Source organism: Microchirus variegatus (genome assembly GCF_963457635.1).
Source record: "Microchirus variegatus genome assembly, chromosome: 8".
NCBI classification, from domain to species: Eukaryota; Metazoa; Chordata; class Actinopteri; order Pleuronectiformes; family Soleidae; genus Microchirus; species Microchirus variegatus.
In genome coordinates this window covers 21,921,256-21,946,078 of record NC_139809.1, presented here as the reverse complement: position 1 = coordinate 21,946,078, position 24,823 = coordinate 21,921,256, and the positions used below count along the sequence as shown (strand labels likewise).

The 24,823-nt window shown below is 40.2% G+C and overlaps 1 protein-coding gene across 1 annotated transcript in view; it reads left to right on the top strand.

The window, feature by feature from the left end:
* Window positions 1-24,823, top strand: part of ptprq (protein tyrosine phosphatase receptor type Q) — a gene marked incomplete at both ends in the record, with an annotated part of 90,287 nt that overhangs the window by 39,817 nt on the left and 25,647 nt on the right. The window contains 17 exons of the mRNA XM_083894281.1: window positions 1,824-1,938; window positions 4,869-4,938; window positions 5,026-5,225; window positions 5,702-5,930; window positions 6,648-6,776; window positions 6,869-7,015; window positions 7,122-7,285; window positions 7,781-8,270; window positions 10,417-10,578; window positions 11,235-11,414; window positions 11,505-11,612; window positions 14,795-15,076; window positions 16,411-16,689; window positions 17,356-17,476; window positions 17,558-17,712; window positions 17,810-17,955; window positions 23,569-23,740. Of these exons, the coding sequence (XP_083750407.1) occupies window positions 1,824-1,938; window positions 4,869-4,938; window positions 5,026-5,225; window positions 5,702-5,930; window positions 6,648-6,776; window positions 6,869-7,015; window positions 7,122-7,285; window positions 7,781-8,270; window positions 10,417-10,578; window positions 11,235-11,414; window positions 11,505-11,612; window positions 14,795-15,076; window positions 16,411-16,689; window positions 17,356-17,476; window positions 17,558-17,712; window positions 17,810-17,955; window positions 23,569-23,740 (3,149 nt within the window). The remainder of the gene's footprint in view (window positions 1-1,823; window positions 1,939-4,868; window positions 4,939-5,025; window positions 5,226-5,701; window positions 5,931-6,647; window positions 6,777-6,868; window positions 7,016-7,121; window positions 7,286-7,780; window positions 8,271-10,416; window positions 10,579-11,234; window positions 11,415-11,504; window positions 11,613-14,794; window positions 15,077-16,410; window positions 16,690-17,355; window positions 17,477-17,557; window positions 17,713-17,809; window positions 17,956-23,568; window positions 23,741-24,823) is intronic.

Below are 24,823 nucleotides of genomic sequence, written 5' to 3'. Positions count from 1 at the left end.
CTTCTCTAGAGAAGCGGCTGCGAGCAGCTACAGGGAGCCAGTGAAGGGAGCGGAGAAGCGGTGTAGTGTGAGAGAACTTTGAGAGTTTGAAGACCGGTCGAGCTGCTACATTCTGGATAAGCTGCAGAGGTCACACGCAGGGAGACCGGCCAGGAGGGAGTTGCAGTCATCCAAGCGTAAGATGTCATGAGCCTGGACCAGAACCTACGCTGCCTTCTGGGTTAGAAGCGGCCGTATCCTCCTGATGTTGTGCAAAATGTATCTGGAAGATCGAGCGGTTGCAGCAGTCGAGACATTTTTGAGAGGGGTGTCAACGCTTTTTAAGTTTTGTATCATTCTCTATTTCGGACCCTGAGCAGCCAGCTGCTCTCTGTTCAATCTACTGTCATCCCGTGTTATTATGTGGAAGGTGGTGGGTGAAGCCGCAGACCAAAACACCATCCCAAACAAATAAACATTGTTCATTGAATGATTCTGTGAATATCCTGGCTGCAGCCAATATTTCAATTTTACTTGTTTCCTCAATCTCGAATGACACATCTTGTGTCTTAATTACCTTTAAGTCTTACCTGTGAGGACTCGTAGTATCAGTCAGAAATGCCAAACAAAGATGCCAAATATTATCTGCACAATATCATATCGGTGGATATTGGCTTTAAAATATATTATCGTATATTGACAAACAAATGGGTAAGAACATATTATATTAATTTCACTACAAAAGAGACTGAATGAGCACTGCAGTTGGGCGCAGGGATAAATGTGTATACTGTATTTTGGCCCAAGTACTCCCTATATATAGGTATATTGGATATTGGAGAAAGTCCCTAATCATGCATCCCCAAATCTAGATAAACACCATACTGTAATTTCTATACAGGTACATTTAGGCCTACATGTAGGTGTGAGTGTGTGAGTGAATGGTTGTTTGTCTCTATGTGGCCCTGCGATAGACTGGCGAACTGTCCAGGGCGTACCCCGCCTATCGCCCAATGTCTGCTGAGATAGGCACAGCACCCCCCGTGACCCTCTGGTGGAGGAAAAAGCGGTAGATAATGGATGGATGGATGTATGTTCACAATTTGTTTTTTACAGACTCCAGTTTAACTGACTTCCATGCAGCAAATGACCAATTTTACAATAGGAAATAGCAAAATATGAAGAGTAAGCAGTAGCTACAGCTGTATAAATATTGTCTAATCAATCAATCAATCAATCTTTATTCCAGACACAATAGCGGTCCATAATGTTGTTAAACGTTTGATTATTGTGCAGTAAAAGTATAAAGTCATTTAACATGGAAAAACTCACATACAAGTGAACTTATTCACAATAAGTGAGTAATGTTCTTCAGTCTAACTTTCTTTGTCATGGTTCTTTTGCATCTGTAATTGATTAATCTCAATTCATAAATCAGCATTACTCTTTCATTCTGCCCTAAACTGTCCATAAACAAGAGATAATATATCCTGTGTATCCTGACTGTTTGATCCTCTCCCCTGAGGTCTCTGAGGCTGAGGTCTCTGAGGCTGAGGTCTCTGAGGCTGAGGTCTATTAGGACCAAAACCTCTCGCCACAAGAACAGGCCAAGTTCCTCCATTGACTTTTCCTTCTTAATTTTGCGCAGTTTTCAACTGCTGATTGCACATTTTATCATGTTTTGGACAGTGTCCCGTACATGTATAATAGCAATCTAGTGCACTTTATTGTTGTAGAGTTGTTTTGCACTTTTTTTTCACAAATTCCTTATTGTGAAAGCTAATAAACCTAATTCTGATTCTGAATTATGCTTCTGATTCTTGTTTCTTTTTTTTTTCTTTTAGGTATAAGGAAGTATGTCCCTACCCTGACCCCACCTTCACACAGGTGACAATGAACCTAGATATACCAGAGACTCTACTCACTGACTTCACCTCAGGTTCTACATACCATATTCAGGTAGGATACACTGTTCATGATTCAGCGTTTTATCTCCATTACTCTGTAGCTGAGAGGAACAAGGAAAAATAGCCAATTCCATCAATAAAACCCTTAGAAAATATAAAAAATACATTTCCATGGATGTTAATGTTGGATATGGGAGACCTATTCATCTATTCATCACAATGGTCGTTGTACTGTCACTTGGATGTGGTTAGCTAAGCCTGATCCCACAGGAGCTGCTATTCTCTCGATCTGGCTGAATAGCAGTAATTGATCCTGATTGCATTATTAATCATGTAAACAGCTCTATGGATAAGCCATGGCTCTTTCCACTGCCTGTTGTCACTCAGCTTGAATGTGATCATGCTTATTAGTTTTCAGAATTCATTAACCCACAATGACCTTCATACAAATGGACTGGAGATACTGAAACACACTGTGATTATACCTCCACATACTGTACTGTGTGTGTGTGTGTGTGTGTGTGTGTGTGTGTGTGTGTGTGTGTGCGTGCGTGCGTGTGTGTGTGTAAACGCGCGTGTGTATGCATGCACATGCTTTGCGCCAATGAGTGTGTGTATGTATCATGTCACCTAACCTCACCAGTGTGTGTTGGCCCGTGTAATTTTGCAGAAAGCTCAGCTCATGAGCGACTTCTGTTGGCTCTTTCTCTTCTCATCATGTGGAGCAAAACTGTTGAGATTTTATCTTCAAATTATTTGTATGCAGCAAAAAACACAAAAATCTAATTACAAGTCCAGTGTACAAAATCTAAGTAATTCTTAGGCAGAAGAAGTAATTCTTCTTCCATTTAAAATTAGGCAGAAATGGAAGATTCAGTTTTGTGCGTCTGTGAAGGTTCTGGGTCTTCCACGTGTTTATAATGTTAGCAGTTAGCTGAAGTGTTGTTTATTATTATGCCTTCTAATTGCTCTTCTAATAATAATACATTCCATCAGCTTTATATCTAAAGCTGCCATAGAAGCTTTAGATATAAAAGTTCCAACGCTGTTTTTTGGTGTGTATCTGCACCATTACCTCGTTTATTAAGCCCTAAAGTTTCGAAACAAACAGTTCAGCCACTGCTGAGAACGCTGGGTTTTCAGCAGTATTGTATAATATTGTATTCTCGGGCTCTGCATGTGATCTGAAAAAGGCTGGAATCGTGACGTAAGGATCACTTCCCCTGAAAAGCAGATCCTTCTGCTCCGGGCACTAGTCCAGGCAAATCCTGTGTTGCGGTCATTAAACCGCAGAAGAAGAAGTCCGTTGTGGAGGTGTTTCACTTGTGACAGTGTCTTCTGACTCTGGGTCTGACTCTGGGTCAAATTAGGTATATTAGTATATTTAGTTTTAATTGGCTGTGAATCTCTGTTATTTTTTGTTCTTGGTTGGACTAGCTGTAACTTAAGCAATTGTTAAAACAAAGTTTTGATAATGAAAAGCAGTGCATCCACCGTTCCAGAGAGGAGCTTCAGTGAGGGGAGATTTCAATCAACTAAGAGGTTTTTGACCATAAAATCAAGTTAATGTATATATTTTAAAACCATGTTTTTACATCATGTACATTGGCACCAGATCCATGATGGAAACACAGTTTGTTCAATGCATGTGTGCTCAAAGCAGCAAGAGACAGTGCATGCATTTTTTTTTTGTACAAATATACATATATAGGGGGCCTGAAATGAGCTTCCCCTGTTTCAAAGACCAGCAACTGCCACTGTAACACCCACAACGGACAAACTAAACATTTTAAGTTTTGATGCTAACTGAAGGCTACTATAGGAATATTCAGTTAAATGTCCATTTATTTAACTTCTCCCCTAGATGCCACCAAATCCCACACGCCTGTGCTTTAATGATTTGATGGTGTTGAAGTGCATCCTCCTCTATCTATATTGTTGTCTCTTGACTGCTCTTTAATCTCTAATTCCTTCATTTCACTGAACAAATGAAGTTATTTCACTTCACAAATCAACTTGTGTCAAGAGCATTTCACAATCAAGAGGACTTCAAACCTTCAAACATCAGGACTTCAAATATCACACTTCATCACAGTAAAAGAAGAATTCCTTAAATTGAGTTGATAATGAAAAATTCAGCAAAGCATTGACTGGTGTTTGTCCTGCTGAGCTTTCTGTAGTTATTGTAGTGTATTCCATTATATTGTCAGTTGCCGGTCCTGCTTTTTGGTGTACACAGTTTCTTAAAACCTGAGTAAGAAATACTACAAATACAATAACAGGCTGGTTATCTTCTTGATAATTGGACATTTCAATATTGTTGCAGTTTTTCAACACTCAAATAATAATTTAAACACACTTTGCTTATTTTGCTTCAATTACCTTTTCTAATACTGTTTATATACTGTATATTGGTACATTATTTTAACCCACTGGCTCAGAGGTAGAGCACGTCTTCTTTCATGGGTTTCTTGAATTAATTTCTTTCATTGATTCCCAGCTCCAGTAGTTTACATGATGATGTGTCCCTGGGCAAGACACTTAACCCAATGTTGCTCCTGACGACTGTGCTGGCAGTGTGTGAATGGCTATGAAAGATGTGTGATAGAAAACATGCTCAATTCATTTTTTTAATACTATTCATAAACTTTATATTGGTAGACAATTATTCAATTGTTGTATATTTGACACAGAGGTAAGCATTTGTATAGTATGTAGTATATTAGTATATATAACTGGCTGTGAATCTCTGTTATTTTTTGTTCTTGGTTGGAGTAGCTGTAACTTTAAAGTTTTTGGGGTTCATGTGTAATGTGTGTATCCATCTTGTCCCAATATAAAAAAGGATGCCATTATTGTGTGTTTTTTCTTTCCAAGAGAACTGTAACAGTAACAGTAACATTGTAACCATTGTTTGATATTAGTGTCTAATGGGGATAATAAATTAGCAAATGTACCAAAACAACTCTTCTCTTTTTGTAGGTAGCGGCCATAGCTCCAGTTGGAATAGGAGCCTTCAGTAAATCTGTATATATAAAGACAGCTGAATCCCGTGGGTATCCATGCATATGCACGCTGTTTTTTGAACCAAAATAGTATGAATAAGGTGATATTATGTCTGTCTCTGCAACCCCTGCAGCCCCCGGCCTCGTCACCAACTTGACCGCATTTGCTCAAAACCACACGTTTGTCATGGTCACCTGGTTCCTGCCACGCCGCATCAACGGTCTCATAACCAAGTTTGCTGTCAAGGCAAAACACGCCCGCACCGGTCAGACGATCCGCATGCTGGAGGTCAACGCAGAGGACATCATGACTGTGGCACTGCCTCACTGCAATGTACAGTATCTCTGTCTGACATCTTACTGGGAGGTTGTCTCTTGTGTTCTTGTGTGTTATTTTGTACTAGAATTGATATGTTGATTTATTGTCTCTTTGTTACACCTTCTCTTTTATTTCCCTCCCCCCTTGCTGTGCCCCACCTCTCCACTGTTCCCTATTTTCCTTTCACCCCAAACAGCTGAGGCAGATGCTTTTTTTCTCTCTGCTGATGTCTATGTGATTGCTCATTGTGTGATCTGTCGGGATTCTTTCTTTCCTTGGAAAGAAAGAAAAGGCCTTGAAATATTTTGGTATAGGTTTGATTGGATTGTTAAGCACTTTGTAACATTTGTAAAAAAAACTGCTATTAGGATAAAGTTTATTATTATATATTATAATTTTCCTTCATCTCTCAGGAATATGAATGCTACCATGTCTCAGATCAAATGTTCTATTATTTAACCCTCTGTATATTTATGATTTTCTGTGTTTAGGATGCAGCTGATATCCTATCTCGTGCCACTCTGAGTCCATTGGAGATGACAGCCTCGTCTCCACCCATCACCCTCTCTGCTGTCCCATCTGCGGCCTCCTGGAGCGTTCCTATATCAGTGGGAGTGGATCAGCTGCGACCTTACACTGCCTATCTGTTCGAAGTGTCTGCCTTCACCTCTGATGGAGAGGGACAAATAGCCTCCACGATGGTCCGCATGCCAGAGTCAGGTATGGAAAATGAAGCAGGATTATGGCTGTTGAAATATCTTCTTCTTCTTTCAGCTTCTCTCTTTTGGGGTCATCACACCAGTTCATCTGCCTCCATCTTGTCCTCTGCCTTGTGTCCTCTTTACACACACACACACACACACACACACACACACATATAAGATTAACCATAGAAGCCATCTCTCTTTGTGGCGCTTTGTTGCCATTGCCAGTCGTTGAACACGTTTGATTGACAGCACCCACAGCCAATAGCACCGTGGTTATGTATTTTGCCAGCAGCAAAGATCACAAACCTGGCTGGCTGGCTGCTGTTAGTGACTATTGAGAGGGGCCCCCTTGAGGGGGATCCGGATAACAGTGTCATTGCACTTTAATGCATTGACTAGCAAAGGGGCGCTCACACAGTTTGTCGTTGCATTTTATTCATAACCAGTCGTTGTCTTGGGGAAGCCCTTTTTTCAAGTGGCACCACTACTAAACACATGCACATGCACATGGAAGTTTGCAGAGTACTATGAAACACATTATTATGCCTCACAGAGATCAGGTCTCTCTCCTGTCATTTCCCTGCTGTCTTGCAACCACGACAAGCAAACAGGCACCTGTGTGTGTCAGCTCGGCCTACACACAACAAACAGCAGAAATAGCATGAGGTTGCCAAGTGGAGACCTTACAACCTTCAACAAAAACATTTTTGTTTGCTTTTGTTCATTGCAGCCCCAGAAGACTCACCCGAAAACTTCTCTGTACTGAATATGACATCAAGATTGATCTCTGTGTCCTGGAATTCTCCCAGCATCATCACAGGAAAATTCTCCTATATGGTCTACCTTTACGGACCTACAGGTTAATTATATTATACATACAATTCTACACACTTTGCATCCATGTACACATACATGATTCAGACTCTGAATCATTTTTCTCCATGATTCCAGGACTGCTGTATGAGGAAAGCACAGGGGACATGCGGTTTACGTTTACCAGTTTGACCCCATACACCAGGTACACATTTGGTGTTCGAGCCAAAGCAGCTGGAGAGCTGGGTCCAGCAGCACAGGAAGATGTAGTCACACTTGCTGAAGGTGAGAATGCTCATTAGCAATGTACCAATACATCTCGTTGTGGTTAGTTTTGTGTTTATTTCAAAAGATAAGAACTGTGCCTTGTCTCTCCTGTTTGCCCGAGCAGCTCCCAGTGCAGTCCAGAACCTGTTAGCAGTAGCTGAGGACTCAGTTTCAGTCTGTGTGAAGTGGAAAATCCCTGCTCAGCCCAATGGACCGATCATGCAGTACAGACTGCAGGTGTTGGTAGAAGACACTCTGCTGCAGGACATCACCCTCATTGCAGACGTGGTATGTCAGATGTTACAGATATTTATAGGTTATACAATCAATGATCATCGATATTTACTGTTTAATATGCTACTGTAAAGACTTGTGAACTGGTGAAGGACATTGTATTTAAACAAGCTGTACAATGATTACTATCCATGGCTAAGAGGAAAAATAATTTGTCCCTAACCTGCGAGGCACCCAATCCCCATTGCCCCCCGGAGCAGATAAGTGTTCCACGCTGTCTCTTTACCTGGCTTGTGTGTGTTCACTACTAGTGTGTAAATGCAGAGGACACATTCACTATCACTAATTGGTGTGTGAGCAAAATTTAGGAAGAAGCTATCACAACCTTCATCTAAAACAAAAGTACAGCTGCAACCTTGCCACAAAATAAAACCTTACTACAACAACTTACTTTCACCACATGCTATATATATATGCTGACACATTTAACAAACAACAACATTGTGGTACATTTTTCATATGCAAGCTTTATCTTTTTTATTTCTTCAGAATTCAACAGATTTATATGATGCTGAGACATTTACCCCTGATGTCCCAAACAGCTCAGGACGCCGTAAGAGAGCTGCTGACCTCAGTGTGACCACATCTCCATCCCCTTTCACACCCACTGTTTCTGAACATGCACTGCCCACTGAAATACATGCATCCAGCTTCAAGCACTCTACACCTGACAGCTCTGACACCAACACAGACTTTCAACTTTCCACTGAGAATCCAGACCAGACGAGATTTCCCTCTGCTTCACCCTCCAACAGGGCAGATATTCACTCATCTGACCCTTCTGTCAGTGTTTTTTCTCTTACCACTGTGCCACCTGCTACACTTCCACCCTGGCTGACAAAGCAAGCGCACACTGGGGATATGAACACAGATTCCTCTTCCATGACCCTGACTCCAAGCCAGGTCCGCATGTCCACACGTGATGCATCAATAACGGGACACTTCTCAACACGCAGTGCAACATCTTCTGGAACCACAGGTGGGGCAGCACTAACCCGAAACACTGTTTCTCTTCCTGAAAAGCCCTTGACAAAAAAAAAACTCACCCCTTGTCTCTACCACTTCTATCTTGCACATTCATGTGTAGGTGTAGTGAGTCCCAATTCATTCAAAGTAGATGGCTGATGTGAAATGTGAAGGCTAACGAGCACACATCAAACTATAATTTCCACTTTGGTGGACAGTTCTATCCTATTTACCCAAAACATGTTACAGTGTAAGTTTTACATATATGATCTACATAATACACTTTATACTTTCTTATCCTTTATAACCAGACAAAATGACTAAATTTTGGAATTTTGTATTTTAATGCCTTAATTAATTGCTTTCCAAATGGCGCTGTGGAAAAGGCCCTCACAAGAACACATCTGACAAGGAAGATAGCCAATCCTGCAGGGTGGCACATGGGGTGGTGAAACAGTATTGTGCAACAAATGGGAGATTATTAATAGGTATTACACATACTGGTTCTAGCATTACTCGGCTCTACTCGGCTTAGTATCAAGCACGTCATTTTCCATTACTGCATCGTACCTCCTCAATGCGGGCGGGGTCTTCAAAACACGGCTGCATGAAACTGCCGTGACGTAGTTTTATATGTGACACAAAAACTAGTGATGGGCAGAACAATAGTTTTCAGTGTTACTGAATCATCAGAATCAGTTCAGTACTTCCTGCATAACAGTCACTGAACTGAAATACGGGTTGTGATTCGGCTCATAGTCGCTCGCTTTGAGATTTTAGAAATGTCCTTGCGTGCTTGTTGGAGATAAACACATGATTTCTGGATTTGTACCTGATCTACAGTTTGGCATTGTTCAGTTTGTTGACGTCACATTTTAGAAGCGGCTCAGTTCGCTTGGAACCTTGTCAGAGCAGGGACAAAAAAGCACCAGGTACCAGTTACTATCACTGAATATAATATGATTTTTTTGTATATTTATCACCCAGCCCAAATGTGATTTGCAAACAGTTGCAAACCAACCTATACTGTCAGAAAATTACATAACATTGGGAGCCTAAATGCAGTTACAAAACTAAAAAAAAAGTTTTTAATAAATTAAACTATTTAACTACTTATTTAACCTATTGCAAACATTTCCACTTGCTAGTCCAACAGTAACAGGACCAGGTCGCCCTCGGTTGAGTATCCATCTGCTAGCCAAGCAAAAGCAACCAATATTCTCCCGTCCAGCCTCTAATCCTCATTGCCCTTTACCTTCTTCAGTTCATGCCTCTGCAAGGATATCCACACAATAAACCCTGTTTGCTTCCTCATTTGATGTCTGAAATTTACTCAATTATATTTTAAAAAGTAATTTAATAATGCTTCCTTTTAAATTTTTTAAATCCTTCCTCTAATTATTTGTGTAGCAGAATTTGACCATATTTATAATCAATTGCATTGTTTCTAACACACATAGTATCTACAAGATATATGGGGACTAAACATGTCCAGATATTTATTTATGAACCACATCGCTCAGCCTTACAGAAATATTGATTTGATTTATATTGTGATATATATTGAGATAAAACAGTACATAGTGATCAGATTTTTAGCCCATATCTCCCAGCCCTGATGCCAATGCAGGCAATGCAGACCTGCTCTGGCTTTGACATTCACTTTGTTATAAGTTGTTGTACCATCAAAACAATCACCTTTCCTGTGCAAAGTGACATTAATTCAAGGTTGACGTCCTACATTGTGTCACTTTAATTGCCTCAGTTGGACAAAACAGGATTGCGATGCTTTGGTCACCTGACCATAAAAGGACAAGTACATGTAGGGGGGAAAAATGTGCAAAAGAAGGCATGTGAGTGGTATGACAACAGCTGATGTTGTCATACCATGTTGCAGCTGTCATGTTTTTTTATATTTTTGGCATGTTAAATCTCTTGCAAAAACATGCCACAACTGGTCACTTAAAAGTAATTACAGACTCCTGATGACGTAGCACATCTTTGAAGTGGTACATTTTCAAGCACAATCCCTTATCACTCTGGTCCATGGGCATAGGGGTAAAAATGAGAAATTGGATTGGGCTAAAAAATAACATGTAAACCAGTGATTTTTTTGCACATGTGGTCATGTACTGTATATGTCCTCATGCATGTCACAGGTGTAACAGTCAGAGAGGAGGTGATGGACGTTCTGTCAGAGGAGTTGTCTTACCTGGTGTCAGATCTGCATCCCTTCACTGAGTACACATTCAGGGTCACTGCTTACACCACTGTGGGAGAAGGTCCTTCCACAAACATTACTGAGAAAACCAGGGAGCAGGGTGAGTGCTCACATGACACATGATATCCACATTGATTAAAAGTCCAGTGTATAAGATTTATTGATATCTAATGGTGAGACTGCAGATGTAACAAGCAGAGGACTCAACTTTCTCAAGCATGTCAGGGAACTACAGCGGCCCGCACGTACAAGAAAGAAAGTATGAAAAAGATGACTCACTCATGTTTTTGTGGTCTGCCTCAGTCTAAGTACAGGAGATAAAACATGCGATGTTGACTCATTGTGACATCACAATGAGTCAACATATTCCTGGAATTGTTATCTCGCGGAGATCCGCTTTGTCCCAAAAACTGCGAGAGTGCAGGTGAGGGCAATAGCATCCGGAAGAGCTGAAGTCCGCAAAGTGTTCTATTCTTGGCTGCACAGCGCAGCACAGAGTTCTACACAAACTTCCGGCCTCAGAGGATTTACGTGTCCAGTGGATACATTTTATATATGACCTCAATGTGCTGGCTAGAGTCGGCAAGTGATTTTCCAAATGCTAACTGCTGTTAGCTGCTGGAGCCTCAGTGACGGCGACGTAGTTTCCTGTGTCTCATTTGCATTTAAAGAGACATTTGCATCTGAATAACATTGTTAAATTATAAGTTAAAATATTAATTAACATAGCCCTTTGTTCTGTGTTTTGTCTCTCAGTTCCTAGCTCAGTGCTTGACGTGTCCTATGAAAACATTAGCTCCACCTCCATACACGTCAACTGGGTCCCGCCTCTCAACCCTAATGGACGGATCACACATTACACTGTGTATGGCCTGAAAGTGCACAATAATGAGGCACTGAAGTGGATGACTAATACCACCAGCGTATTGATAGCAGGTGTAGTTTACTTTGCATGTCCTTCATTACAATCACCGCAATACAGGTCTGAAGCTCATTATCTTTCTACCCCTTTTTAATGCATATAAGAGTTGGACAAGTACACTGGATATAAGTTACGAGTGGCTGCATCTACAGCTGTGGGAGAGAGTGAGCTTTCTGACCAAGATGACATCTTTGTCTACACTTTAGAGGACGGTATGTATTGAACATAAATGTACCAAATATTGCAGTGTAAACACACCTGGGCTGCTCTGTCCAGAAATATACCACATCACACAACCATGGTGTTGACTTCTTCATATTATTATTTTTTCGGCTTCTCCCTTTACGGGTCACCACAGCAGTTCCTCCGCCTCCATCTTGTCCTCTCCCTTGTGTCCTCTTCTGTTACACCGGCTGTCCTCATGTCCTCCTTCACAACATCCATGAATCTTCTCTGTGGTCTTCCTCTTTTCAGCTCCATCTTCATCCTTTGTCCAATACAATCACTACTTCTCATCTGCACATGACCACACCATCTCAACCTTGACTCTCTTCCCCTTCAACCTGAACTGTCCCTGTGTGGTGTTACATTTGACAATAACCTTAATCTCAACTACTTTTTTTAGTTTTTTCAAACTATTGATTGATCTGTCACCTCATCAGCATGAGTATTTGTCTTTCTGTTAGCAACTTCCTGTCTCTACAGTTTTTGACTGATCAATTTTATTTCTTAATTAATTTATTTATTTTTTGATGGGTGATCGCTTAAGTATGTTCCCATTATATTTTGGTAAGAATCTACACTGACAATGTCACAAACATTTTTTAAGAAATGCCTTTCTCTTCCAATAGGTAAAACTGTAAAATATATAAGTGAAACCTTAGAATACCTCAAACATAATAAACAACAGAAGAATAAAATGAACACACAAGCCCACACATGCCTTGCTCAGCATGTGCAAATTGTGCGAGAACCTTCATTAGTGTTGTGTCGGTCAGGAGTGATTCGTTCGAAAGTACGAATCATTTGAGTGAACGAACTGACTGGGATCACTTCATGAACTGATTTGTTCCTTGGACATGAATCTCGTTCGCACTGTCACTCACTCTATGACCCACGGGACGAACGTACTGCTCTCAGGGAGGAGGTGAGTCACGTAGCAGGGCACGGAGCTCCTGCTTAGCACTGAACGATTCGGTGAATGAATCTTTTGAACAAATCACTTTAATGAACTGATTCAAGTGATTCAGTATACTCAAATTAACTGCCTATCCAATAACTAACCTACATATCTACTCAACTGAAAACATCTTCTACAGGTGTCAGGTATTTAGCGTTATCTACCCATACACTTGAACAATAACACAACTCTGTTAATACTGGAGTGGAACCTTAATTCATTTTCCTAATAAATCCTGTTTGTCCTTCTATTTCATTTAAAGAAATATCTGCTGTAAACGTCTATCACCCCATTCAAGACATGCTTGAGCATTACATAAACATGTTGCATGTGTTAAACTCATCTACAGCTCACTATATAAGACAAGCTTTGCATCACTTCATTCAAAGTTTTCGACACAGTTGCCCCCTTCCTTCTACTGTTGATAATAACTTCATCCTCTCCTCTGGTTGTGTCCCGGCTGCCTTTAAGCATGCCGTGCAGCCACTACTAAAAAAGCCAAACCTTGACCCCTCTATTCTCTCAAACTTCAAGCCTATTTCCAAGCTACCCTCCTTCCTGTCTAACGTCCTTGAGCGAGAAGTTTATGTCCAGCTGTAATCCTTTTTAACTGACAACAACATCTATGAGAAATTTCAGTCTGGCTTTAGAACAGCCCACAGCACAGAGACAGCTCTCCTGAGGGTGCTTAATGACCTGCTCCTAGCCGCTGACTCAGGTAGCCCTGTGATCCTGGTGCTTCTAGATCTTACAGCAGCCTTTGACACAGTGGATCACAGGATCCTGCTGTCTCGGCTAGAGCACCACCGAAGCATCAAAGCACAGCCCTGAGGTTCTTTCAGTCCTACCTGGCCAACAGGAGCTTCTCTGTACAGCTTGGAGATTCCATCTCTTTTGTTGCCCCCCTCACCTGCGGGATCCCTCAAGGCTCTATACTAGGTCCCATCCTATTTTTGTTGTATGTGTTACCCCTAGGAGAAATCCTGATCAACTACGATATCTAATTCCACTGCTATGCCAACGACATCCAGCTTTATCTCCTCCTAAAGGTTGATGGGCAGGCTGAACTCCAGCCATTGCTTGACTGTCTGGCCGACATCAAGGCATGGATGGGTGCAAATTTCCTCAACCTCAATGAGAGCAAGACTGAGATCATTGTTTTTGGCAAAACCTTGCCAGCCTTCCCCACCGATGCCCTGGGCCCTCTTCATCAGGACTTCTGTCAGAAATCTGGGTGTGATTTTTGACAGTGCCTTTAAATTTGAGCAGCAGGTCAGTGCAATAGTAAGGAAAAGCTTTTTCCACCTGAGAACTCTAGCTAAGACCAAAGCCTAACTGCCCCAGAGGGATCTAGAAAGAGTCATCCATGCCTTCATAACCTCACAACTGCACTACTGTAACGCTCTATACATCGGCATTGATCTCAACTCCTGCAGTCAGTTCAAAATTCAGTACAAAGAAGCGAGATAACATCAACCCGGTCCTTGCATCACTGGCTCTCCATCCGCTATCGCATTGACTTCAAACTTCTTCTGACTGTCTATAAATCCCTCCATGGTCTGGCCCCCACTTACCTGGCCCCCACTTACCCCTAGTTATCTTTTAATGTTATATTTTTTATGCATTATTTGAATTCATAATTTAAGTCATTGTATTTTAACCCTTTTCTTTTATTTATTTTTTGTACTTGCATTCGGCCATTTCCAATGTGTATTTGCACTTAAGCACTTTCTGTGAAGCACTTTGGTTTCTCCTCAGTCACTTGTAAATGTACTTTATACATTTGACTTGACAAATTCCAATGATCACAGAATTTGACAGACAGAAAAAACAGCAGAGCTGGTGGTGCCTGAAACCTTTGCACAGTACTGTATCCTTTTTTTTCTTAGTGCAATCGAGGCAATTTTTTTTTTTTTACAGTGTTTTTTTACATTCATTTATTTATGGTGTAGCGGATATTGGTTTGTATTTTACTGTTTTTATAGTTTCATTCTAATGTTGTCTGATTACCTTGCTGCTTTTAATTGCTTTCGTTTTCCTTTTTTTGTCCTCTAAAGCACTTTTTAACTGTACAAATAAATTATTATCATAATACTCAACAAAGTGGTTTTAAATATTGTTATGTTCCTCCTCCGTCTTAATGCTAATGGGTTACATTAACATTTTATTGAATCAATGGATAACTTTTGAATTTTTTCCCTTATCCCCCCTCAGAGCCTGACTCCCCACCCGTGAACCTCACTGTGGTTGAGACCAGCCCCTCTACTGTCACACTCGCCTGGTCCCCACCAGAGGAAGCCAATGGTGTGATCCAGTATTACGAGGTCTTGTATGAGAATGAATCCTTCTCTACTGTGATGAACACCTCCTCAGACAGAGTGACTCTTCTCAACATGAAGCCGTTCTCATACTACAACGTGTCTGTGAAGGCGTACACACGTTATGGCCACGGCAACCAGACATCGGACATTTTGTACCTCCTGTCTGGAGAAGATGGTGTGTTTATGGATACACTCACCCACATGAATAATAGGAATACCACATGTTTGTTACTGATACAATACTGATATCATAATCTAGAATTCCTACACATATGTACAGGAAACTACTTTGGAAAAAAGTATTTTCCATCTGTTCATTGTCTACTGCTTTATTCCTGACATGAGGGTCACTGGATCCAATCCTAGCTGACACAGGGCGAAAAGCAGCGTCACACCCTGGACAGGTCACCAGTACTGCATTGTAAATACTCAGGGCCGAACAACCATTTACTCTCACATTCACACCTACAGTTTAGCGTCTTTATGCATGTTTTTGGAGTAAAGAACATGCAAACTAATGCAGAAAGGCCCTTGTTCTAACCCCCAAAAATGGGTTATTTAAAAAAAAAAAAGGGAAAAAAATGAGTTAACATTGTTGACAGCAATGTGAAAGTGGCTCACAGCAATTGAGTGGTTCACGTTTGCTGTATGTTTTCTTGTTTTAATGTATGCAAGTTTGGCTCAGTACGTGACAGTTTATTGCGTTTACAGAGGGAATATGATACATTTACTAAATGTATTAAATTTACTTACCAGGGAGCCCCTTCTGAATTTCCCCCTCCCTCTGTAGACTTGAGTCTAGCTCCGTGCCTGTTTGCCAGATCAATCAACATCACCAACAGGAATTATAATACACACTCAATTCACACTCACTGGGTGGGTGGAGTCCACCTGCATCCCCCGCCCACTACAAGTGTGTTCTATTTAAGTGAATTAATTAACTAATCAATAAATAGTACTGTATGGTCATTATGGGCAGCCCATAGCAAAGTGGAAAGCAAACTTATCTTGTGACTGAAGGGTTGCTGGTTTAAGTCTGGCTGGGGTATCCATGAGCAAGGTACCCAATCCTCATTGTTAATTGTACGCTAAATTGACGTTAACCAAATGTCTCCTTGTGCCATTCCTCGCAAAATACCTTGGTTTCCCAAGACTCTTGCACAGTACTGTATATTACTTGATTATAGTAATATAATAATAATTGACATTTGTGCTGGTGCATGTACTGCCTAGTTCTAACCAATAATTTCATAAAAATTACAACTCTCACTCACATGCCTGTCACATGACAGTTCTCTTGCCTGAATTAAGTGAAGCATTTAGGTTTTACAGCTCAATTTGACCTTTTTCAGTTTCAATCAAGTGATTTTGGCCTGTATGGCATGGATATACTGATACTGAGTATCATATTGGCTCATTTCTAATGAATACACACATGTGGAAAAACTTTTAGCAACAATAAAAATGATTTGCATGTTAGTAAAGGTGCATTATTTGTTCTCTCCTCAGTCCCAGGCAGCCCTGCATATGACCTCTCCTATGAGTCCGTCAGTCCTAGTGAAGTGAATGTGACCTGGCAGCCTCCTCTGCTTCCTAACGGACTCATCACCCACTACAGCCTGGAGCTTTGGAACTCCAGCCATTACCTGAACCTCACCTCTCCAGACACCTTCATCCACATCACGCATCTGCGGAAGTACGCACAGTACCTCATAGTGGTGCAGGCACACACGCGCGTGGGGCCGGGAAACTACAGCGAGCTGCTCAACATCACCACCCTGGAGGATGGTGAGAGGGTTGAGTGGGGGCAGAGGGAGCATGGGAGGAGGGCAGGGTTTGTTTTCGCTCGCTAGGAGGATGCATGGTGACATGAGTGGCTGACAAGTTCAAAGGGCATCTGATGAAGCATTGCTTTATTTTGATAGTCCATTGTTGACCCACTACTAGTAATCATCAGGTATTCAGAATCATATACATTTGTATACCTAGTGTACTCAAATGTTTTCACTTTAATTAGATGGTCCTGACACACATTTTCAGATGAGAGTATAGTATTCTCTACTTATTGTGTGTTGACTGTCAAGTTAGTTCTGGCAGTTAGTTCATTGTATATCACTTATAAGTTGAATTAGTGTCAGTGAATATCTGATATGATACTGTATACCCATTGATTACAAGTAGAGAGTCAACCGACTATTCCTTCTATTCCATTACATCTCTGTTTCTTTTTAGGCTAATGTTACATCACAGGTTTCAGCACCACGCCGTTTATCTCCCATCAGGACTAAGAATCACAAGGAGCCATTACAACTAACAGTTTTCATTTCAGGGCCATGTTTTGTTTCTGTGGGGCAGTTTCCTGTTGGAGTTTCTGCTTCGCCAATGTATTGTTTTATAAGTCACCTGTTCAGTTTCTGCTTTCATCAACCATACTCACTGGAAAGTCCTTCTCAGCTCCAGACACGCCTCCTCAGTTCCTCCGTTCCAGAAAGTTGTCAGACTATGAGGTGGAGTTGTCATGGCAACCACCACTCGAAGCCAATTCAGACATACTCTACTACATTGTCAGAATTTGGTGAGTTAGTAAAACTGCACATCCTCATTGTGTTTTGAACATAGAACATGATGTTACAGGCGTGGTTGTTTTCTTTGTTAGGAATGAAACAAGTGAGCTGTGGCAGAATGTGACAGAGACGTCAGTGGTTATTAATGTGGACTCAGAGAGTCCCTACAATGCATCCGTCTCCAGCTGGACCAGACTGGGAGATGGAGGAGTGATAATCTACATCAGCTTTACCACCACAGATACAGGTGCTGTGTCACATTATACACTACATTTTATAAGTAGAATTATTATTATTATTAGTATTATTATTATTAACATTTAACCTTTCTGTCTGGCTTTCAGAGCCTTTTGATCCCCCGCAGGATGTGACTGTTACTAACATGACTACCTCTTCTGTCACTCTGCTGTGGAAGCCACCCACTCAGCCCAATGGAATTATTGTACACTATACTATTTACTACTCTGAAAACAACACTGTGACTGAGCAGGTGAGGCACATAATATACCCCACATACTACATACCAGTGGCGGTCTTTCAAACAGGGGAAGCTCATTTGTGGCCCAGTTATTTATACATAAATAAATTTATACATATATATATATATATATATATTATGGCATGCCGTTCAGGAAATTAATCTTTGTATATATTGAATGAAACCTTGAATATATATAATGAAACCTTGAATATATTGAATGAAACCTTGAATATATATAATGAAACTTGAATATATTGAATGAAACTCGAATATATTGAATGAAACCTTGAATATATATAATGAAACTTGAATATATTGAATGAAACTCGAATATATTGAATGAAACCTTGAATATATATAATGAAACTCGAATATATTGAATGAAACTCGAATATATTGAATGAAACCTTGAATATATATAATGAAACTTGAATATATTGAATGAAACCTTGAATATTATTGAATGAAACCTTGAATATATATAATGAAACCTTGAATATATATAATGAAACTTGAATATATTGAATGAAACTCGAATATATATAATGAAACCTTGAATATATATAATGAAACCTTGAATATATTGAATGAAACCTTGAATATATATAATGAAACCTTGAATATATATAATGAAATCTTGACTGACGTCAGATTTCACGGAAGTGCCTGCGGCCATATTGTGTAACGAGTGGATGCTGCAGCAAAAAGTGACAATGAGTTAGGCCGCTCGCAATCTCGTTGAAGCAATATTAAACAATGAGTACATCATTAAGACACTGGCGAATGCGTGTGAAAATCCTCCCGATACACCTGCTCAATATGCTGCCCGTTCTTCTGACGAAGAAGTTCGCTCCCTCTTTAACTGTGGCAGACCGACTACAACAGCTGTTTATCAGGCCAATCTCAGCATGCCTTCAACCTCACAAAAGTGCCCCAAAACAGCCCCTGTGTACAATCTCCGGCCGTAGCCAAAGACACAAGCGGTAAGAATAGCTAGGCTTTATTTAAAACTAGATGAGGGCTCTCAGTAGATTACATATAAAGATATACATCATATTCTATATCTCGGTGGAGCTATGATGAGCCCTGGTAACAGCGAATCCTTCATAAAAAAGCAGAACTATTAACGGAACACTCTGCTGTGTGTATAGGTCTGTATGGTTAGCTTGATTTAGGTTTCAGGTGATTTAATGAAGGTAAACACAGTGAATGGCCGTGCGTAATGGCACTGCGCTCTGACGCGGCACTTCTCCGGGACTGGAGAAGCTGCTGCGACTACAAGGATTTTGTGAAATGAAAGAGAAGCTCTTCATATATTGTTTGGACATAATACGAATCACCCACAATCACAGACCAATGCAGGCTGAATATTTAGTTTAATATTGAACGTATTTGATGATCGGCGACACATTGTCAGTTTGACAGCAGATTGACAGACAGACAAATGCATAATGAGATTATGCCTTACGGAGAAAATTTCTATGGAATTAAAAAAATATATTACTACATTACTGCTGTGTTTATCACTGTAACACAGTTTAATGGCATATATCAACCACAAAATACATACATGAATACAGTGTAACTGTTAAAACTGTCTGTCTGTCAATCCGCTGTGTGAGTAACATGCCCAAAGCTGACAATGTGTCGCCGGTGATTCGTATTATGTCCAAACAATATATGAAGAGCTTCTCTTTCATTTCACAAAATCCTTGTAGTCGCAGCAGCTTCTCCAGTCCCGGAGAAGTGCCGCATCAGAGCGCAGTGCTATTACGCACGGCCATTCACTGTGTTTACCTTCATTAAATCACCTGAAACCTAAATCAAGCTAACCATACAGACCTATACACACAGCAGAGTGTTCTGTTAATAGTTCTGCTTTTTTATGAAGGATTCGCTGTTACCAGGGCTCATCATAGCTGCATCGAGATATAGAATATGATGTATATCTTTATACGTAATCTACTGAGAGCCCTCATCTAGTTTTAAATAAAGCCTAGCTATTCTTACCGCTTGTGTCTTGGGCTACAGCCGGAGATTGTACACAGGGGCTGTTTTGGGGCACTTTTGTGAGGTTGAAGGCATGCTGAGATTGGCCTGATAAACAGCTGTTGTAGTCGGTCTGCCACAGTTAAAGAGGGAGCGAACTTCTTCGTCAGAAGAACGGGCAGCATATTGAGCAGGTGTATCGGGAGGATTTTCACACGCATTCGCCAGTGTCTTAATGATGTACTCATTGTTTAATATTGCTGCAACGAGATTGCGAGCGGCCTAACTCATTGCCACTTTTTGCTGCAGCATCCACTCATTACACAATATGGCCGCAGGCACTTCCGTGAAGTCTGACGTCAGTCAAGATTTCATTATATATATTCAAGGTTTCATTCAATATATTCAAGGTTTCATTCAATATATTCAAGGTTTCATTATAAATATTCGAGTTTCATTCAATATATTCAAGATTTCATTATATATATTCAAGGTTTCATTCAATATATTCAAGGTTTCATTCAATATATTCAAGGTTTCATTCAATATATTCGAGTTTCATTCAATATATTCAAGGTTTCATTCAATATATTCGAGTTTTATTATATATATTCAAGGTTTCATTCAATATATTCGAGTTTCATTCAATATATTCAAGTTTTATTATATATATTCAAGCTTTCATTCAATATATTCGAGTTTCATTCAATATATTCAAGTTTCATTATATATATTCAAGGTTTCATTCAATATATTCAAGGTTTCATTATATATATTCAAGGTTTCATTCAATATATACAAAGATTAATTTCCTGAACGGCATGCCATAATATATATATATATATATATATTTATACATATATATATATATATATATATGCATATATATATATATATGTATGTATATATATATATGCATATATATATATATTTTTGACAGTGTATATGTACAAATGAAAATGGGCTATAACGGTTGTATAACACACAACCAGCTGAGGCAGAAATGCTCTGTCTCTGAGTGTTTCTGCAACGCAGTCAATCAAAAACTGGTTCCACCTTTCAGACAGTTCCTCCAGTCATCAGGGTGGGCGAGACACTTGAAACAATTTTCAGAAGCGCAGCTCCCCCTCTGGAGCGGTGGATGCACTGCTACTCATTATCAAAACATTGTTTTAACAATGTTTAAAGCGGACCTAGACCGGAAGTTCCAATTAACGCTGTTTTTTAGTGTGTATCTGTGTCCTTATCTTGTTTAAGAAGCCCTGAAGGTTCTAAACAAACAGTTCAGCCATTGCTGAGAACACTGTGTTTTATTGTAATCTCGGGCTCAGTGAGATCTCTGAAAAAACCCGGTCCGGTTACGTAAACACCGGTTCTCCAGAGCAGCAGAAGATCGTCCTCGTCCGGGCACTAGTCCGGGCACATCCGGTTGCGTACATTGAACCACAGAAGAAGAATAACGTCCGTTGTGGAGGTGTTTCACGAGCGACAGTGTCTTCTGACTCTGGGTCTGACTCCGGGTCAAATTCATAAAAGGGACTGCGGCGGGGAGTCGTGAAGAAGCTATTTTTAAACACTGTTAAAACAATGTTTTGATAATGAGTAGCAGTGCATCCACCGTTCCAGAGGGGGGAGCTGCGCTTCTGAGAGCGGGTGTGCTGAGTATACTGGCCAATCACAAGACTCTGTCTTCTGGGTGAGAGAGTTGAGTCTCAAATCTCGCGGCTCAGAAACACCGTCAGAAAAGAGGATTTCTATCGGCATGTTTACAGCAACTAGGAGGTTTTTGACCATAAAAACAAGTTAATGTATGTAAGTAGACCTCCATAACTCACATATGTGCAACAGGACCCCTCTAGGTCTGCTTTAAAAAGACCTAGAGGGGTCTTTTTAAAAAAATAGCTTTGTCACAACTCTCCGCCACAGTCCCATTTATGCCTTTATTTATTTGTTATTTCAGGCATGTTAGTTAGATCAATCATCATCAGACATCATCTTAGTTTTATTCATACATATGGTCAAAAGGGAAAGCGGGAGAAGCAAAAGCTTATCTAGTCCCTCCCTATCTAGTCTATTATTTTCATCATACTCATCATACTCATTTTTCTTATGACAAATTTGACAGAACATGTTTCAGCAGCAGCAAGCAGCTGCAGTCTGTACACATCCTCTACTCTCCACTTTTCCCATGCATCCATGATGTAGCAGGTCAGGAAGGTCTCATCCAGGCATGTGGGTTTTAATATAGTTCTTACCTTTCTCTGCCTGAAAATCATGTTCCCTCTCAGATTGTGTCCCTCCTCTGTGTTTAGGAATAGTATTTGTAGGTTGTGAGGGAGGCTTTTGTTGAGGCCCTGTACATCATCTGTGCTGTGCGGTTGTTTATTAAATCATATAATTTGAGTATTTTTGATTTGATAAATAATTGATTTGTATGTTCCATGTAATTGGCATAATGTAGAATTCTCAAAGCTCTTTTTTGGAGTATTAGCAGAGGGTATGTGTTGTCTTTATAAGTGTTTCCCCAAACCTCTGTGCAGTATTGTAGGTGTGGAGTGACTAGAGCGCAATACAACAGATAAAGTGCTTGCTGATTTAGTAGTTTTTGTGCCTTCCTAAGTAGTAGAAATGTTGTTTATTACGTAACCAGAACGGGTTTTTTCAGAGATCTCGCTGAGCCGAAGATTACAATACAACACAGTGTTCTCAGCAGTGGCTGAACTGTTTGTTTCAAACCTTGAGGGCTTCATAAACGAGGTAACTGCCCAGATACACACCAAAAAAAATCGTTAATCGGTACTTCTGTACTATGGGAGCTCTAATGTGGAGGCTACAGGAAAATGAAAATCAATGTCAATAATTCTGAATGAACTATTGAAATGTAAACACAATACATATTTGACAACGTGATGATTTCAAAGGAAGCTGAGCTTCCTTTGCTGTCTTATAACAATTGCCACCACTACATATACCAGGGGTGGGCAAAAACATTTTTCCAGAGAACCATACTTAGATGAAAGAAGCATCAAATGGTTTTAAAGAGTTGTTTAGAGTGAGTGAGTGAGTGAGGGCAACTGCCCTGTATTCAGTTACCTACAAACATCATTTCTGCTTTTAATGAGTCTGACTGTACAAAAATGTTTTATGTCAACAGGTGGCCACATTCATTCTTAACCCAGGTGTTCTGGCCAGAGTAGGAGAGCTAAGACCTGTACTTAGCATGATCTGATCACTCAGGACATATATTGATCATACTGACCAGACCAGGTCTTAGACTCATATGTTTCAGATGGACTTATACAAAATGACATGATAAATCATTTCCACTGTAAATATTAAGGTCATACTATATATTATATATGCTGTATATATTCTAGTTACTTAATGTATACACTGTATATTCTATTCTATTTTTATAATCTTAATAGTCTGTATCTTCTATAGTATTTATAGTACATTTGTAGATGAAAATGTTTATTATTTGTTATCTTTGCTGCTGTAAATGTCTCTATTGTCAGACTAATACAGGATTATCTGATTGTATATTATCTATGATGCCAAATAAAATATACATTATATACAGAACAAATTGTCTTCATATTTAACCTGACCATGTTTCTTTTTTCTCCATAGAGGGTTCCTGTTTCAGATTTACCTGTCCCTGCCTCTCCTGATTTACCCTTCTCCTACACACTGACTGAGCTGATTGGGGGTACTGAGTATATTGTGTGGATGACCTCCAGCACTGTGCAGGGGGATGGAGGGGTCCAGAGCCACAATCTAACCCTGCTCTTACCACAGGACGGTCAGTATTTATACACTAAACTTAAAAAATTAGTTGACATACACGGAGAAAAGAGTTAATGAAGCTAAATAAGTAAGTTTAATTGTAAGGTGAGTCTGCACATTTTTTTCCATAACATGTTAACTAAAAATCGCATAAAAACTATTTTAAAGCCGTTTTAAAACCATAACTTTCAGTCTGCCAGTGAAAGGAGATAACTGTCCGTCTGGCAAACTGGCTCTATTTTTGTCCACCTGTGACCCTGCATCTTAAAAACAGCCAGTTTGTATTTCCTTTTACAAAGCATGATGAAAGGTGTGAGGGGAAACTACAACCAACAAAGAGGGGGGAAAGAAAAAGTGCAGAAACAAGTAGGACTTGGTGACACGGAGACTGAAAAACGCCTGACACGCTGTGTGAAAGGTCATACTGTTCTCATTAGCACATGAATAATAGTTTATCATCCTTTTAAATCATCAGTGAAAAAAAAAAAAATTGACCTTTGTCTTTATGTGATTTTGGAAAAATTGTACAGACAAGTGCTTCAGATTGATTGTTATTTTTTTAAGCATTCTCAGTCTCACTGCTCATACTGACTCTGTATCTCTGCCTGTGCTCCAGCTGCTCCACTCTCAGCCAAGCACCGGACCTCCAGGCCTCCCTGTCTCTCCCGCACAGCCCAGCCCAGCAGGGGGCAACGCTCCCCTGGGCTCAAACCCACACACACACATGCACACCTGGCCCCTTACGTCCACTCATTCACCTCACGGATCTGTCAAGTTTAATCTCCCACTTCCTTTTCGTCTCACCTTTATTCCTACTCTGTCTACCCTGCATTGTTTTCAGAGAGGCTGACACGATGAGCAGGATGAGTATTTTCTGTTCACTCCTTTTCAATTCTGAGGTTTTCATTGTGTGAGTTTTCCTCCCAAAATTGTCCATTTGCCTTTGACTATTCTTTGCTTTGTTCAGTGCTGCTGTTGTTCCATTTGACGTGCTGTTGATTTAGTTGATGGCAACAATGCCGCCAATAATTATGTCGATGAGTATAATGACAGCGATGATGATGATGATGATGGTGCACTTTTTATTTTCCTTGTGAGT